Below are 18,552 nucleotides of genomic sequence, written 5' to 3'. Positions count from 1 at the left end.
GAAATCCTAAGTCAAGGTCTGTCGTTGAGCTTGAACTTCCATCACTCGGTCTATGTGATGAGAGCTCTTAGTTCTCACAAGTTTTAAGGAACATCAGGAGAAAATCTGTGAGCTGCTTGTATAACTTCTCTGTAGCCATGTCATTATGTAGTCAGTATGATGATGTACTAATGTCATGTGTCTGGCACTGGAGAACTAGATGGCTGCCGGTGCGCTCCTCAAGTACTTTTGCAGGGTATAGGGACGATGAAGCTTCTGCAGTCCAAAACTATAAAGCAGTAGCATGACTTCTCATTCACTTCATCTACGCGGATGGTTTTTCAGTCAGAGATTAACTTACTGTTGCACAATTATCAGCCATAAAGCAAATCACTCAATGGGCTACACCTAGCTCACTTGTTCCTGGAAGCTTGCTTTTAGCTTCTGCTTCCCCACAAACTACTTATTCACCTGCCAGGTAGAGTTGCACTGAAAGAACATCTACTCTTACACATACTGTTTAGCAACAGGAATTCAAGATGTGGAATTCATAAGCTAGGTTAATTATACAAGTTTTAAATGAAGGCTAAGGCACCTTTTATTAAGACATGCCTTTTACTATCGTTTTTGGCCCTCACAACACCCAAACAAATTTGGATGTGTGCTTTGCTCACACCAGCTTTTTCATGCTTGTGGTCTGCACCTATCTATGATTTAAAGTTTAACTAAGATATACTGAACTTGATCTCAATATTAACTGGATTCTGTATTTAATATATTATTTGCTGATAGAGATGGCTTCCTAACATGCAAATATAGTGAAAAATTCTATTTTTTCCAGAATTAAAACACCCTCTGACCTAAGATTACTCTCCCCCCTCTGATTCCCAGAGAGTATCAGTGAGTACAGAATAGCAGCATGCAAAAAGAATCTCGTATACCTTGAGCTGGGCAATTATCCTAACATGTTTGCCAAGTTACTCTCATATTGGACACCATCCAAATTGCTTTAGAACATTTCCTGTGCCTCACTGGGCCACTGTGATTTGGCAGAAAAGAAAAATGTCATGACATACTCATTATTGCCAAAAAGACTGGGCAAAATAATGTAAAACATGCGCTTAATCCTGGCTACTTTCTAGTGTCATTATGGCAATAAAGGGAAACACCACTTTGCAATTGCACTGTATAAGGCTTTGGATGTATAAAAATGTGTTTATATTTGTGTAGAAACAGCCAGAAGTAATGATTTCCAAAGAAAAGCAGACAAAAGTCAAACAAGCAGTCTCTGAATAGAAGGTAAGAAATTCTGTTTAATAACATGGATGTGCACAGTAGTGAGTGAACTATTCCACAGTTTATTAAAAATTACAATGTAAAATGTTAATAATATAAAGTTGGTAAACCCATATCACAGGAAGCAAGGATTTTGTTCTCTTAGTTTTCTCATGGTTTTCTTGTACAACATTTCTTACGCCATTTTGTACAATTGGTAGGGACAAAGATCATTTATTGTGTATCTTCCTGTTAGTCAATCACCTTTACAGTTTTAAAGGCCTTGATATCTGCAAATTTATCACAGGAGAAATTTACAAGCAGATGCTTGGAGCCCGTCTCAAAAGGGGTAAGTTTAAATTTTGTACTGGATATGTCTTTGGCTTTCAGTGGTGGTACACTAGAAATAGGAAACAAAAGAAAAATATAAGAAAAATATAAGGACCCAAACAAACATTGTGCAGTAATTCAGATAAGCTTAGTTGGGATCAGGGTGAAAGCATACTCATCTCATATAAGATAAAGTTTCATGCAGAACAGGAAGCATAAAATGCATCATTGTGTTGAATGAGCTGGAACCACAATGAATATCGATGCAAACTCCTGAATTACAGTGGATTGTAGCAACACAAGAAAAGTGTTTACACACTGGGAAATTCTAAATCGACCTTGAAATGTTTTATATCAGCATATTTTATAATTCTAGGAAACCCATATTTATGATTTTATGAAACGGTCTTAGCCTGTGGTATTTTGTCTTGCCTGAGGATAAAGTTGTATACAATATATAGCAACGGGGTTGCCAAATTCCCTCAGGGAAATAGGGAATATATGAGATAGACCGTGTGTGGTTGCTCAAGTAAGAATGGCCATCTTAAGTTGCTGTGAATGTTTGGATTCTTTTTTGCCAGTGTGCATGTATGTTTTTAGCATAGAATCATAAAGATTGGAAAAGACCTCTATCATCTAATCCAGCCATCCACCTACCACCAATACTACCCACTAAAACATGTTCCTTAGGACCACAGGTACGTTTCTTTAACACCTTCAGGGATTAAACGTTCACTTAATGAGCATATTTCCATACGACAGGTAGCTGGGCTCTATAGCAAAAGGAACCCATTTTATTCCAGTCTTCTCATTCCCCATCTCAACATCATCTAGAACCTTTCTGACTCAGTTTATTAATCTCCCAATGTCATTATTTTGTAGAGTTCTAAAAGCAGAGCTTGAAAATCAATGTACCTGTAGTTCCTGTTTTTGAAAATCTTCTTTTATCATAATATTCACCATTTTCCCTATCCTCTTCCTGCCTGCCTTAAGTATTTAAATTATGGTCAAGTTCCAGACCATAGTAAAGTAAATTCAGTCATCTAAGGAGTAGCTGCTGATCATGGTTTAGTCTGTTCTCTAATGTTCGTCCTCCTTAGTCATGATTTATTGTGCCTGGAATAGCTACACGTAGAGCATACTTTGGGCTGTTTCTTTCAGAAGTGCCACCTTTTGAGATCACAGCCCTAAACAATCTGTGTTCATTTGTGTTCACAAAGCCAGGATGCTGGTGCATCTGCTTTTTACATATGTGTCTACATGTCTAATGTAGATGCAAATTAGAAGGCTGACCACTCAGACTGGCACTCATAGTCAATTTTAAAAACAAACAAACAAACCAAAAAATATTCCTCGTCAAAACACAGAATAGTTTGGGAATAGTGTGGACAGAAACACTCATATCCTATTGCTAATCCTACAGTCAGAACAAGAAGGTTCAACCCATCTGGCCTATAGCAGCATACACTGCCTCAATAACATTTATTGCGTGGGCATACATAAAACTTTTGCTGGAACGTGTTGTGTCCTGCTGGATAGGCAAGAAAGTTCTATCACATTATAAAGTAATTATTTGCCCTCCCAGAGTACGGAGTCAAAGCTTAGGTTGGATGGAAAGGTGATTTAAAGCTGTGTGCAAGAGGAAAATTCTGTCTCATCCTTGTCTTTGGTTCAAAGTCATCCATGACTGTGTTCTGGATTAGTTATCTTTAGTAGCAGGAAGGAGGCGCTTCTTGTACTTACTCTATCTTAAGGATTCCTCTCACCAGGTCACTGCCTTCTACCTGCAGCACACAGTCCTTCACTTCTATATCAATAGGATTGGTAAATACCACTTCCACATCCATTTCTTCATTCACTTTTGCCTCACCAAGTACCTGAGCAAAGAAAATGCTTAAAAGGTCAGATTGTCAGCATTCTCAGTCATGTCAGAAGAGGGATTACTATGAGGCGCTGTGACGTACCAAGGCAGAACATAAGCAGAACATTTCTTTCTGGGGGAAGGAAGTGCCTAAAGGGCTCATTTTTCCCTTACTCTGCCACTGCAGTTAGAGTAAAGGGACAATAATTCACCTGTATGTCGATGGTAGGGTTGTCCAGGGCAATGTGTCTTTGCACCAGTACTTGAATCCCACCTTCTACGTGACATAAAGCTGTTACTTCAATCGCGTTATCTGTAGTTAACTGCTGTTGATATTCAGCATAAGATATCTTAATGGGAAAATGTTTCTCTGTGGAGTAAAAAAAAAAAAAAAAAAAAAAAAAAAAAAGGAACCGATAAACACTTCTATAAGGGAACAGACTTTCTACCCAGTATTAATCCAGGGATGGACATGCCCACTTCTCTGGGCAGCAGTGCTACAGCTTCACTGCCCTCTCGGTAAAGGATTTCCTCCTCACATCCAACATAAATTTCCCCTCTTTCAGTTTAAAGCCATTCTCCTTTGTCCTATCATTACCTGTTTGCGTAAAAAGTCAGACTCTATCTTTTTCATAAGCTCCCTTTCTGTAAGTGCTGAAGGGCCTCAGGAAGGTCTCCCCACAGCCTTCTCTTCACCAAGCTAAGCAAGCCCAACTCCCTCAGCCTGTCTTCACAGGAGAGGTGCTCCAGCCCTCTGAGCATCTTTGTGGCCCTCCTCTAGACCTACTCCAACAACTGCACATCCCTCCTGTACTGGAAGCCCCAGGCCTGAACACAGTACTGCACATGGGGCCTCATGAGGGCAGAGTAGATGGGGACAATCCTCTCCCTGCCCACTGCCACCCTCTGATGATGCAGCCCAGGATGCTGTTGTCCTTCTGGGCTGCAAGCACACACTGCTGGCTCATTTTGAGCTTTTTACCCATCAAGACCCCCATGACCTTCTCTGCAGGGCTGCTCTCAAGTTCTTCTCCCAGTTTGTACATGTCTCAGATTGCCCCAGCCCAAGTTTACCGTCTTCTAATGCCTGCTTACTGATAACTTTTAATAAGAGTTGTGTGATTATTTTATTTGAAAAATTACCTTCCTCAGGAGACAGAGAGACAGACAGGGAGTCCTTCCAGATCTCACGAACTGGTCTTCTTGTGTACACAGTGCTCCAAGCAGTCATATTCACATTAACAGACTTAACTTCGGATTGTAAATTTTTAAGAACCAGAATTAAATTGAGGTCTTTGCCGACCTCTAAAGGACCGGCCATCTTAAACTTTCCTGAGATATCAGGCTTTTGTTCAATTTCCTTTGGTGTTGGTGCTGTAGGATCAAACTTATCCTCAAGTCCCAGCTTCTTACGGGCTTTTTTGAAAATATCTCTTTCTTTTTTAGAGCCTGTTAAAAACAACAATGAAAATTACCCTCAACAGTTAACAAACATCTTTTCTTTTACATGACAGCTAGAGACTACTCAGCAAAACATAATTCTGTACTTAGAGGGCAACTGCCGTGCTTAATTTTCTGGTTCTGCCCTCAGCAATGTCACTGTTCCCGTAGCAGTATCTGTTTGTAAAACAAAATCTTAAGTCCAAAGTTTTTCACACTTTCCATTTCTATGCTTTTTTATGGTTGTAATATTAAAAAAAAAAAAAAAAAAAAAAGTATGTTTTTGTTTGCTAATACAGAAAATGCTCCTTAAATAAGGGAAGGGCAATGGTATAATGTGGTCTGTTGACTCTGACAAACAGCCAAACTCATACCCAACATCACACTCACTCCCCAAACCTGCAGAATAGGTAGAAAATAGAAGAAATGTGAGAACTGTGGATCAGGATAATGACAGTTTAAAGGGGAAAACAAAAGCTGCACACGAACGAAGAAAACATCCCAGTCAGGCCCAGTACAGTACCCAGTGGAAACTAGTTACTTGGCCTCATGACGATGCTTTCCACTCTTCATATACGTATTTACAACAACAAGGTTCATTTTCCACATTTGCAAATTCAGTTCATGGTTATATTTTTTCTGCACTATCAAACCCAAAGATCTGTCAAGTTTATGTGCTGTGTGTTGCTTTTCTTGCACCTAAATATTGATTTAGGCTAGGTTTTTTGTGACAGGTCTTTCACCTTGCTGTCAAGTAGCTGGGTTGTGGACTAATTAGTACAAAAGAGAGGCAGCCAGTACACATTGGCATATGCAGGTGGAACAGTGAATGCTTTACTCAAAGTTATTTGGATTTGTCTTATTTAGGTCCCGCAAAGGAACCACATATCAGTAGGGGGAGGGCAATATTTTTTACTCTTTACATTCTCTTTTCTTTTCTGCTAGAACAGAATAAATTTAGTGTAAATTTTCATTTTACCATATAGATGTCCAAAATTGCCAACCAAGAGGCTCCTATCATAAAGTTTATATAAGTTCTGGAGTGAACCAAATATAGAACTATGAATTTTTTTTTTTTACCTTCTTCATATTTGTAATCACTGGTGATATCTATACGATCATCTCTACCAACTGCCTTTGTGCTGATGAGTTGGCCAATTACTGTCGACTTGTTGAATAATAAAGTTTTCTTTCTAGTAGCACGATCATAACTCCAGTACATACAGTCTGCATTCACTTCTGCAAATACAAATGGACAGTCGTAGTCCAGATCTACATCTCCTTCTTTGACGGCATTCCTTGAGGCAGGACCACACTGATAAATTCCTATGGCATCAAGAAAATATACCTTAGAACTAATCAATGGTTTTAAAGTAAGCAGATTACTAGACAGATATTAATCAATGATTCTTGAATTACCAAGTGCTGGTGGCCCATTCCAGCACTTTCATCCACACAGACCCTCATACCAAGCCAATAATCAATGTGTCTTGCATTTATTCTCAATATACACTTGATCTATATTATAGTATTCATTAATCTTCAATAGCTCGAGACATCTACTTTGGAAATACAGAAAGAGCTGCGGAAGATTGGCCCTAGAAACCCAATTTGTTTCTTGGCAGCTATAGAGGAGCTGATGCTTTTTTAATTAAAAAGAAACTGTCACTCCATTTCTGAGCAGGAAAAGAAATTTCTTTCACAGCTGTTTTACAATATATTTTTCTCTCTGAAAATGAATGACTTTGTGATTTTTCAGCACTACTCCTGGAATGAAATCTGTGTACCTCCACTTTCTTCCTGGGGAGTTGCATCCAGAATTTGCCATCCACTGTATGAAGGGCCCAAGTCACTGCGGGAAAACCAGCTTTCATTCCAGACGTGGAAATTCCTTCATTCAAGAATGAATAAAGTAAACCCATGGTATGTGTTTCTAAATTTCTATTCACGTTCATTAATTAGTATTCGCAGTGAAAAGTCTCAAATGCTTTAACTTTTGAAGGTTCTTATCTGAGGCTGATGACTACCACTCTGATCCTGGCAATCTTAATTATGTAGGAGCTGAAAATTGCATTGTGGAACCACCATAAATTTTCAAGGAGAGAGAGTGAATTTTTGAAATTATCCAAAATGTCTTGAGCCTCTTTCCCCTCCCACCAAAAAAGATTCTGAGCCTGTGGACTTTCTTAGTTTCAGCTGTGCTTCTTATTGCACAAAACTATAGTATTTTCTGTAAGTTTCCCTTAGATTTAGGACATGTCCAGAACAAGCAGGAAAGCAAACAAGGCAAACAGTGAGGGGCTGCACTCTTCTTTGCTGAATGAAAGCTTATTTCAATTGCATTTCTTGCTTAGTATTGATAATAATTATTTTCACTGCAAATTATCTCACTGCAAGAAAAAAGAAGAAGGAGAGGGGAGCTAGTTCTGTTGAACTTTTACAGCTTAACGTGGTTTGGTTTTGAAGAATAACTTCAAACAAAGTTAGGTCCCAATATTTCCAGTATAACATCCAATTTTTTCAGTAATTTGTGGCAGCTATAACTTTGTCTGCCTTGGCTTCAGTTTGCTGTAGTAATTGATGTTAGTTCTCTGTCTAATTAAGAAAGAGTAAAAAACACCAGATTTTGTGGTAGTATAGTTTTTTGTTGATCTTGTGCATTTAGTTGTTCTTAAGACAATTTTTAAGAATTTAAGAGCATTTGTCATCAGAATCTACACTCTGCACCTGAAGACATTGATAGGTCCTATTGCTATATACCGCAGAACCTTACCAGACACTGTCAGCTCCCTCATTCAAATGATTTCCAGAAGCATCGTAAAACTCATCCACACGCAGGTTTCCATCTGCATCATGGGCAGAGCTGAAGTTTGTAATTGGACGAGTGGGAATCCCCAGACATCTAAGTACTAAAGAGGGAATGGAAAACCACAGTCAGTAAGCACTATTTCCAGAATATGATGTTTCAACTAATACATGAATGTTCAGAAATATTTTCATGTAGAAAGTGTTATTAGTGCAAAGAGTCTGTGCAGTATCATTATATGCATTGCATAAATCATACCTGTGGTTAATACTGCTGCAAAAACCCAACACTGTCCGTATCTAACAGGCTTGAATCCTGATTTCTTCCAGCTTTGTAGGATTTCACCACTTCCAGTCCAGCTGCTTGGACTTTTTCCACCATCATAATTTCCACTCCAGTTTCCTAGTACCACCCCTTGGTCATCATTAGCATTGACCTTTAAAATATTCACAAAATTTATGATACCATAAATTAAGAGTTTACAATAGATGAAGAAGTGGTGGAGGAGGGGATGGGAGAAAAGCTTTGAATGACACTTTAATGGACAGAAGTCATTGCTTCTTGCAGTTGGCCTTCAGGAGGAAATCTCATCTTTTCAGAGAAATTATAGAAGTGTCCTCGTAAGTAATGAAAAGAAATTAACCAGTTTCTCCCACCCAAGTGCAGTAGTACCCAGCAAGATGACAAACACAAGTTTATAGTGAACCCTTCTGTTGTGAGGTGGCAACTTTACCAATGTATGATTGAATGGCATCATAAATGCATGTAATGCAGTGAATCTGTCAGAATGTGCCTGCATGATAAGAGGATGAACTCTTAGCAAATGTATAGACAATCTTAAATTAGGGGAAGGGGCAGATACGAGAACTGCAGTAACTTTAAGCATCTTGGATACTGGGTCAACAGAAATGTCAGGAAATCCAAGATGAAAATATGTAGAATTTAGAATTCGGGGCAGGAAAACCCCATGCATTAGTACAGGCTGGGAAATAGCTTGCTGAGAGGCAACTCAGCTGAAATGAACCTGGGAGTTACAGCAAGTGCCAGAAATTATCAGAATGCTTAGGGAAGCTGTTACAGCCCTTTAATTATCACTGTGCCAGTATTACTGTCCAGCTCCTGTTTCAGGCTTCTCAGTTCAGGGGAATGTTGTGGCACTGAGCAGGGTCCAGGAGACAGGGATACCAAGATGGTCATAGGCCCTAGAGCACACAGCTTACAAGAAGCTGAGAGTGCTAGGGTAGTTCAGTCTAGCAAAGATGAACGTAAAGGAGACTATAGCAAGAGCTTACAACTATTTGTATGGGGCATACAAAGTCAGGAGTCCAACTTTTCTCTGCACTGGTATATTACATAGCAAGAGGCAACAACAGAAAGTTGTAGCTTGGGAAGACCATACTGGACCTAAGAGAAAAATTAATCACTAAGAAGACAGTGCAGCTCTGGATTGGTCACCCAGAGGGGCAGTGAAACTTCCACCCTTGGAGATTTTCAAAACAACATGACAAATCCATGGTTGACCTGATCTAGTACCCCTGTAGACCCCCTTCAAATGGGAAGTTGGATTAAAGGCCTCCAAAGTGCTCAGCATAACAACCCACAACATAACTTTGACTTTGAATACCGCGTATCAAAGCGTTAAGTGTGAGACATACATAAATGAGACAAGCCTGGAAGGCTGAGACCAGACAACATCTTAGGGATTTCCCTGGCCCGCATTTCTGCTTTGTGGTGCATACAAGCAGTGGCCTAAAATTTTCTGAGAAGTGAACAGTCAGTAGTTTGGACTTTCTGAACACGTTGTTTACCATTGCGCTGAGAACACGGCCCAGATATTTGGGATCGTGTCGGTGAGATACATCTGTGGCAGGATCCTGACGGTAGTTCAAGCTTCGATCCAGCATGGAAAGGCAAATATTGAGGATATCTGCTTGAAACTAAGTTATAGAAATATATTAGTGTATTGGACACACAGATCATTCTACTGTACTAAAATATACAGATAAGTAGAATTACATAAGCATTTAATATTTCTTTAACCACAAGATGAAACCTTGCAGCTCAGCCAAGAATTCCACATAGAAATGAGCGCTCAACAAACCATGAAGATTAAAACTCTAAGAGTTTTCAAAACTCCAAATGTGTGGGCTGACAGCCAGGCCTATGCCATTCAGTGATGTCCCACTATACTGCACAGCAGACTCTTAGATTTCTGATGGCTGCATCTGTGTCCTAGCTCATATCACCGACTAGTCAACTGCAGATTTTCTCATTAATCAATATAACAGAACTTGATGTGAGCTCTAACTGCAGAACCAGACTCCTGGTCTTCTCAGGTGTATGGCTGCAATAAACATTAAAAAATAAACAAGCTGATCACCCTGCTTATGTGAAAAACAGAGCACAAAGCACTGGCTGCTGGTTCAGTGCTGTGTTTACCTGGCCAAAGTTCCATCCAAAGCTGTTGATATGATAATTGTTGCCCGCAAAAATGATACCAAACTCTTCTAGCACATATTCCTCACACTCAGCCTTGTTAGGCATGAACACATTATCACCTGAAAAGCCAAAGCAGAGGTATATACAATCACAGCAGGCAAAATAAATAAAAAACCTCCAGAGTTTTGGCAGAACTTAATCTGCATTTTGGGGAGGGGGGGGGGGGGAGGAGGGCAAAGGGGATCTCCAGTAAGTACATGATACAGAGCTGGTTTTATGTATCAGAAGGTCCTAAGAAACGATCATATGCTTTTCTTTTCTCACTGCTAGATTATGTGGTGAATGTTTGATCCCCATACTACAGAAGTGCAGGTCAAGTGGAGAAGCTGCAAATACTAATCAAAGTACAAGTAAATCAGTTCTTTCTGGGGAATGCTGATATATTCATACCTGAAGACCAAGGGTTGAAGAGCAAAACAAAAGTGCCAAGGGTTTCTGGAGACGAGCTGCCAGTTGAAGTACTTTGAACACTCAGCTTGTAGCGTCCGATGACAGCATTAGGTGGGCTGGAAATGGAGACACTCACGGAGTGGGAACTGGTGGACTGAAGAACTGCGCTCCAGCTGTCCTTGCTCACTGTGCTGGAGATACCAAATGTGGCTTGGGTCTTGGCCTGCTTGGAGGGTTTTGGACCTTTGAAGGAAAATAAACAACTTTTTTTTTTTTTTGGTTGCTGAAACTTGTCAACAAACCCATCAGAGATTTAACCCTTCTCTTAGATTAATATGGCAAATGTTTGAAAATGAAAGAAACCTCTGCTAGCTGAGGTTGAAATAGTACAGCAAACACTTCAAACACTTCCGGGGCTATTTAAAGCAGCATATTGGTTCTGAGGTATTAACTGGCTACCATATAGCACACACCAGGCCAAAAGAATGTGACTTAGGCATTACAATTTCTGTGAAAGAGGTTGGGCGCCATACCTGTTTCTACGATGAATGTTAAGGTTTGCTCAGGCTGTTCTACTCCATTGAAGGTGATTACAAAGGCCTGACCTCTCCTCACAATCAACTCTTTGCTAGAGAATTTACTTGTGTGGTGATCTCTCCCATTTTCTTTCACGTGCCAGTCAGTACTTGGCTGCGCTGCAGCTAAGAAAAAGTGAGAAGTACATTAGAAGGAGGAAGAAGCACATAAACAATGGCAAGAATTGCATGTTACATTCTGTAAGTAGCTAATAGAAATGTGAAGTTTCCACCACAGATGGAAAAAAGTTATTTCTGAGTATTTTATTCTTTTTTGAGAGAGAGTTTACACCTTGGAGAGATAATTAAAAACTATCTGCATAATTATTTTAAAAAGTAGCATATCCAGTACTAAAGAAAAATCAGAAAAGAATCTAAGATGAGAGAACTATGAGAGAATGGAACACCTGTGAATTACTGAATACAGAATCCAGCTGAACTCAGCTAATTCTGCCGTGGTTTCATTCATTCCATGACACGATGTTCTAACAGAGACACAGATTTGCTACCTCTGAATAAGAAATGAAGAAACCAGAATGACCTGAAGCACGTTTCTGCATTTTAAATCCTGATAAGTTCCCTAGCTCCATTTATGTTACATGTACCTCTGACATAAATACCAGTTCTTATCTGTTGAAAGCACCTAACAAGAACATAAAATCATAGAATTATTTGAGTTGGAAGAGATCCTTAAAGGTCATCTAAACCAACCCCCTGCAATGAGCAGGGACATCTACAGCTCGATTGGGTCATTTGACAGTGGGAGAGATGACAGAATTGGAGAGAAAACACTACTAAAATCATGTATGTGAAATAATATGGTGTGGAATGCTCTTGTGTGCAAACTGTAGCTTTATCAGAGGCCAAAGAATAAGCATCTGAGGTTGGTTTGGCTCTGACATGGACAGAGCCTACAGAGGGTTCTTTAGCAGAAGATTAACTTCATGATTGAAATGAAGTGCAGAAGTACAGAAGAAAAGGTTATTAGTGTGTGTGCTCTTTAGAAATTGCTTTTTAAATAATGATTTTAAAAATAATATTTTTATTTTATTTTTAAAATAGTTTTTACTCTCTTTCTCCCTCTTCCCCTTCCACCTCATAAAGAGGAAGAATAGGAAAGTCCTTAATAAAGGAACAGAACTGTCTTGGGTTGTTACTGAGTAAAAAATCAGCATCCTGTGTTCACCTCGATTCATGCATGGGGAGGTGTTCTTTGCTGCATGATCTTCATCTTATCAAGTCAGGCAAGCCTAGAAATAACTACATTTGTAGCCTTAGAAATGCAGTCACATTTCGAATGGGGGGAACACTTTTTTTTTTTTTTTTAATCTAGGCAAACAGCATGTACTTTGATTTTTTAGGAAGGTACCTATTTAAAAAATAATAATCTTTAGAAACTCAACAATAAAGCGCATCTGTTATAGAACAAGCTCAGGAGTGAGGAAAACTTGTCTTTAGAAAGGCAGAGATTAGCTGCCAAGGTTGGAAATGCAGCAAAGTAGGCAATTTGCATAAGCATAAATTTTAGCAGCAAATCAAAAACAGACAAAATCCTTACATTTTTGTATGCTCTCAATTTTAACTTCAGGTTTCAACCTTTTCTGTGTGCTGTAACCTCCCTCTGCATTTTCAATGATACCTTCTCCAAATTGTGTTTCTCCTGTTGTGTCAGATTTGTTGGTCTCCCATGTGCACTAGGCTGACAACTCAAAATACCTGCAGACTTTCCCTTCACTTTCAGAACTGAATATACATCTTATTGATGTAAGAGAATAACAGAGAAGCACAGAAGGGCTTGGCCCCTTGCTCACCTTGGCCCATATCTGATCGATATGTCCTCTAAGAGCAGCTTTGGAGTTTTCCTCTGAATGGACGCCTCTACTTCTGTTGACTCAAGGAGTGGTTGGTGCCTTTCACTCCTTTTAAGTCTACTTGTAAAGCTTTTCCTTTGGGAGGGTGGAGCTTCAATCGCTGTCTTTGCTCCCTAGCCTTTATCTGACCAAAGAGGTTAAGGATTCTTTTTTTTTTTTAACTTTTTTTCCTTCTTAGGCCCAACATTCTTATCTCGCTTCTCTGCAACCTAACTTAGGAAGCTTGGACAGTATCACAGAATGGCTTGGGGTGGAGTGGACATTATAGATCATCTGGTTCCAACCCCCTGCCATAGGCTGGTTACCACCTACCAGATCAGGCTGCCCAGGCCCATCCATCCTGGCTATATTTATGCTTAGAAGTCTGGTCAGTCATTAGAAGTTTCTTATTGTGTTTGAATTTACAAGAATTTCAGTGTTTAGTTTCTTTTCTTTCTGTTATAATAACAACATTCTAGTAGAAGCGTAACTGCTTGCACCGTATTTTTTTTCAATTTGGAATTCCTCATGAGCAGTATTTACAGTGATGTTCTTTTAAAATTAATTCATTGAATCCATTGTTTTCCTGGATCTATTTCCATGAATGCTTCTCAGAACTCATACTCAGGATCAGTAGAATTTTGGGGAAAGATGGGACAGTAGTTTTATCACATGCAAAATCCAACTGTAATTTAAAACATATACAACTTTAATTCACATATAATTAATTGTGCATTTGTTTCAGGATGGGAAAACAGTCCTTATCTTCCTCTTTATTTTTCCACATTCTTCCATGCATATCCCCGAAGCACCGTGTTACAAACATCTAGACTTGACTTACTGGGGACTGCCTCACTTCCTTGGGAAGTTGGACTGTCCTGTCTCCCCTCTCACTCCTTTGTTGGATAATTAAGCAAGGAATTTCATCACCAAAATCACTCCTGCTACCCTAGGTGCTGGAAGTCAAGTATTTTTTTACAGCTATACTGTATTTCTAAACCACTAGGGAGGGACCTGGAGTCCTGGAATAGCAATGTGGAATGACTTGTGTCAACACTCTCCAGGACCAGAACCTGCTGATGTAGATGGGTCAAGTCTATAAGGAAAAGCACTTGGCTGAGATCTCTTCTAGGTCCTATATATTGCCCAAGACATACTTCCTTTTTTTTTTCCACTCTTTGTCCTCCATTCCAAAAGAGGTGCTCCTGAGATGTGGAGTCCTCAGTACAGGAGAGAAATGGATGTGCTGGAGTGTATGCAGAGGTGGGCCACAAAAATTCTCTGAGGGATGGAAGACCTCCCTATGAGCACAGCTGAGAGAGCTGAGGCTGTGCAGCCTGGAGGAGAGAAGGCTGCAGGGAGACCTCAGTGTGGCCTGTCAGTATCTAGAGGGGCTGTGAGAAAGGGGACAGACTCTTTAGCAGGATCTGTGTGACAGGACAAGGGCATATGGTCTGAAATGGGATTTAGATTCAGTATAAGGCGGAAGGTTTTAACAGTAAGGGCAGTGAGGCGCTGACACAGAGTGCCCAGAGATGAGGTGGTAGCAGACACTCAGGGTTGGGCTGGAGGGGCTCTGAGCACTGATGGAGCTGAGGGTGTCCCTGCTCACTGCAGGGGAATTGGGTCAGATGGCTTTTAAAGATCCCTTCTAACACAAACAATTCTGTGATTCCATGAGAATACCTTAGCAGGGCACATGTTGCAGCATGCCAGGAAATACCCAGAGGCTCAGATTTTTCCTTAGCATCTTGGCAGGAATGCTACGGCTCTTTCCAGATGAGAAGTTGATAGTGACATATACTAATATGGCAACTTCAAAACCTACCAAGGGACCAGCACCTAGAAATGAATCAAACTGACAGTGCACAAACTTCCCAGACAGCTCCCACATAGCCAGACATGACCTGGTGTTTATAGCCTCTTACATTTAAAGGTAATCCCCTACCTCTCCCACTTATACACACATCCCTTCCACTGAACCGGAGTAAAGATGTTATTTGGATGTTGTAACTTAACGTTACAGTTGCACACTCATCAGAAATACCTCTTTGCAAGCTCCGTTCACTGTTTGACTCTGCTTATTTCTTCTAAGAACTTCAACATGTCCCATCCTATGGCCAAGCACTCCCAGCTCTGGTACATAAACAAGATGCTTGCAGGTGTGACTCACACCTCAGTGGTAATGACACAAAACTGACAGACACAAGCAAAGATAATTGAGTGTGAGGCTGTGAAACAAATTACTGAGTGCTTAGTAGCAGTAATGTGCTGCAGACTGTCAAAACTCTTAGGAAAAGAGAAGTGTTGTCAAATTTAAAGGATCATTTGCCATGCTTTTCCCATTCTTTAGTCACCACCTTCCTTTCACTTTCTAGATTCTGTTAAACCAAGTCCAGTACAGAATGGCCCACAGAAGCACCGAAACTTTCTGGAAAAGAGTGTTTGTATTTGCAGGATGTGTGTTTTTGGAACATGTTCATGTTCATATGTAAAAGCAATTATGGGCACGCACACCTGTGCACACACACACACAGAGCTTTTTACATTAAAATTGTGCATGGCACTTTGAGGAGAAACCCTGGGTACTTTTGACTTCTCTAACTGAACTTGGGCTTGCAATATCACCTGGGTATTTCACAAGCAAGAGCTGGCTGTGATCAGCAGATAACAGTTTGTTCGTTAAATGCTGCTATTGCTTCTTGCATTTACTGTGATGAGAAAATTGTGGTTAAGGACACACTGATGTATCACACCTAAAAAGGAAGTTTTTAGGGATTGCCTTGCCAAAATGGCTTGTCTAAGGTATTGGCATATTGTTGCTTAAAAGGAAGTGTTACAATGCAGAAACAATTACTTTGTGGTTGTTTCCCCATCGCTACAGAGGAAAGGTTTTACTGTCTACTTTACTGTCCATGCAGTTCTTCTCTTAAAAGGAAAGATTTTCCTAATCAGTCCAATCTTTCAGATTGCCTATCAAATTGTGTTTGGCCATTTATTTGTTCTGTTGAGAGGAGGAGATGGATGAGGGAATCGATAGCCTTACACCCATTGTGTTCACCTGATTCCCTCCCAGCCCCTGAACAAGTGGACATCTAGATAACATTACACTTAGCAGATGCAGTCATTAAGTAAGCACCGTCAGGCCAGGCAAACAACAGATGCTGATGACGAACATCAGCACAAGGAGTTCAGTCAATAATGTGAATTATTTCAATGATTGTAATGGATGAATATTTGTATCCTAAGAGTTGGTGCAATTGAGTCTCACCAAGCTTTTTGACCATGGTGTAACTGTGCCTGTTTTAACCTCCACGAGGGGAAAACAACACCTCTCATTTCTGCACTTCATCCTCTGCTCTATGGATGGTTGCTTTTTCATTAATTTCCTAAACTTTTCTAGTTTAAATCACATAAATCCAGCACAACATGAAATCCATGCCTAGAATTAACTCCATTTTTACTGTGTTCCCAAAAAGTTGGACCTAAGCAAGAACAAAGCCAGTCTTGCTACGGTGTCTTGATTTAATATCTTTTTTGCAATGACTTCACTCCTGGACATCTGTATTGATATGTCTGTATTACAAAGTCCCTTTCACAGTAATTTCAACAAATAGTTATAATGATATTGCATTTTGCTGACTCTGAATCTCCAGGAAGGAATCTACTCTGTATTTGTGCTCATGGCACAAATAGTCCCATTAACACAAGATTCATTCATACTTGAACAGCTCTTGATTCACTAAGTTTCACACTACAGGATAGCTTGCAGTTTGCCATAGTTCCTTCCGCTCTATCTGCGGTGCTATAATACTTAGCTCCAGTATGGCAATGGATGCATGATCTTTTTTGGTGTCTTTTGAAAAATTCAGGAAAGAAAATGCTGAAATAACCTACTCAAAATCTCAGCATGTAGAATACTTCAACAATTCAGAGCCTTTTACAGATAACAACCCTATAGAATAAAAAACATACGGTAAATTATTCACTTACCCGTTCCCTATTCAGGAAGAGATTTATTTATTTATTTATTTATTTATTTATTTATTTATTTATCTGCACTTACCAGCCATGCTTCCTTGCTCCTCTGTGTCTTGGACTTTGTATTTCTGTGAGCAACTGTAGAGGTTTATGATAAGACTTCAAGCTTCAGCTGCGTGGCAGCATTTATAGAGAAAACTTTAGGCCTCTCCTTCTGCTCAAACCAATTGTAATTCACATTAGGTGGGTGAGGCAGGTAAGTCATTCCAGTGGGCATGTAAACTTCCTAGTGACCATATATTAGCTCATGGGTTTTAACACACCACACTTATGCAATTCAGGCTATTTATCCCGAGGGTTGGCTGAGATGCTCAGAAAAGTAGAACATTTAATTGCATACCTGGAATCCAGAATTTCACATCCAATGATGCGTCACTTGGGAAGAGGAGAGAAGATTTTTTGAGTCAGAATGAGTGAATATCTTTTCCTAGCATGATCCACAGATGAGTATTCGCAAAATAAAAGTATATATTCATAATTAAATTAATGTAGTTCCCTCCCTATGAATATACTCATAAGGCTTACAAAGAAACAACGTAACTTTTCACTCACCTCAGTAGTCCTTGTTTTGGGACCAATAAATGTTTTTGGGATCAGTGATGCTTTTGTGTCAGTCTCTCCTTAGAGTCTCTGTGAATTAATAGTAATAGCATTAATGCTGTACATGTCAAGTAAGCTGCTATTAAATTGATGAACCACTGAATGGTGAATAGCTCTGAAGAGTGGATCTCAAGCAGTAATTCTCCCTGCACAAAGGGAAACTTTGTCCTCATAAAATTAAAGAAAACAGTCATTTTGTAGCAGGTACAAATTAAGACGATAATTTGTGCTTCTATGGTGATTACTCAACGAGTTTCTGACTATAAAAGCACAACATTAAAAGTTAAAATACTTTGATCTGTATGTACAAGAAGGGCGTTTTATAGATACAAAGAAAATGAATTCATTGGCATGACTTCATGATATTTCTCTTTTTTCTGGCTAATTTTTCTTTTTTCTTCTTCTTTTTTTTTTATTTAATTAGACTTCTGGCAATTTGATCGTGGACCTTCCTATCTTTTTACATAGGAACTTCCATTTTTTTATACTTACTCCAATTTGAATACAGTATTTTGTCTCATTTTATTATTGCTTAATCCCACTTATCTACAATGAGGAGCAGAGCCTGAAGCAATCTCAGGAATGTTAGTGCTCACCTTGAAGAACTTGAAGAGTGAAATTTTCATAAGATGAGGAATGGGCAAGCGTAATACCTCTGCATAATAAAATGGGGTAAGAGCCATGGGAAGGAGCCTAGAAATTGCAGTTGACATCAACTAATTTGGTCATAGAATCACAGAATGGCGTAGGTTGGAGGGGACCTTAAAGATTATCTGGTTCCAAACGCCTCTGCTATGGGCAGGGTTGCAAGTTCCTGGAAAATAGTGGAATAGATAAACTTGTTAGCGTCACCAAGATGATTAAAAGCTACCATGGACTTTTTAAGAAGTCAGCCAAGCCCAAATC

General features: G+C 39.6%; 1 protein-coding gene across 2 annotated transcripts; it reads right to left on the bottom strand.

The window, feature by feature from the left end:
- Window positions 1-1,272: 1,272 nt before the first annotated feature.
- TGM3 (transglutaminase 3) lies at window positions 1,273-17,179 on the bottom strand. 2 transcript variants are annotated; one of them, XM_015296687.3, is made up of 13 exons: window positions 17,072-17,179; window positions 11,114-11,281; window positions 10,581-10,823; window positions 10,131-10,249; window positions 9,500-9,628; window positions 7,950-8,127; window positions 7,659-7,794; window positions 6,673-6,776; window positions 5,966-6,211; window positions 4,589-4,894; window positions 3,658-3,815; window positions 3,328-3,461; window positions 1,273-1,654 (listed from the first exon to the last, which is right to left on the bottom strand). In XM_015296687.3, the coding sequence occupies exons 1-13, from the start codon at window positions 17,076-17,078 to the stop codon at window positions 1,507-1,509; spliced, it is 2,076 nt and encodes a 691-aa protein (XP_015152173.1). In that variant the 5' UTR covers window positions 17,079-17,179; the 3' UTR covers window positions 1,273-1,506. The 2 variants fall into 2 exon arrangements, with proteins under 2 accessions (XP_015152173.1, XP_417392.3); XM_417392.8 differs by lacking the exon at window positions 17,072-17,179 and adding an exon at window positions 12,967-13,049.
- Between the last annotated feature and the right edge of the window lie 1,373 nt (window positions 17,180-18,552).

Source organism: Gallus gallus, chromosome 20 (genome assembly GCF_016699485.2).
Source record: "Gallus gallus isolate bGalGal1 chromosome 20, bGalGal1.mat.broiler.GRCg7b, whole genome shotgun sequence".
Taxonomy (NCBI): domain Eukaryota; kingdom Metazoa; phylum Chordata; class Aves; order Galliformes; family Phasianidae; genus Gallus; species Gallus gallus.
The sequence above is the reverse complement of the archived record's forward strand: the minus strand, read 5'-3'. Positions and strand labels throughout refer to the sequence as shown.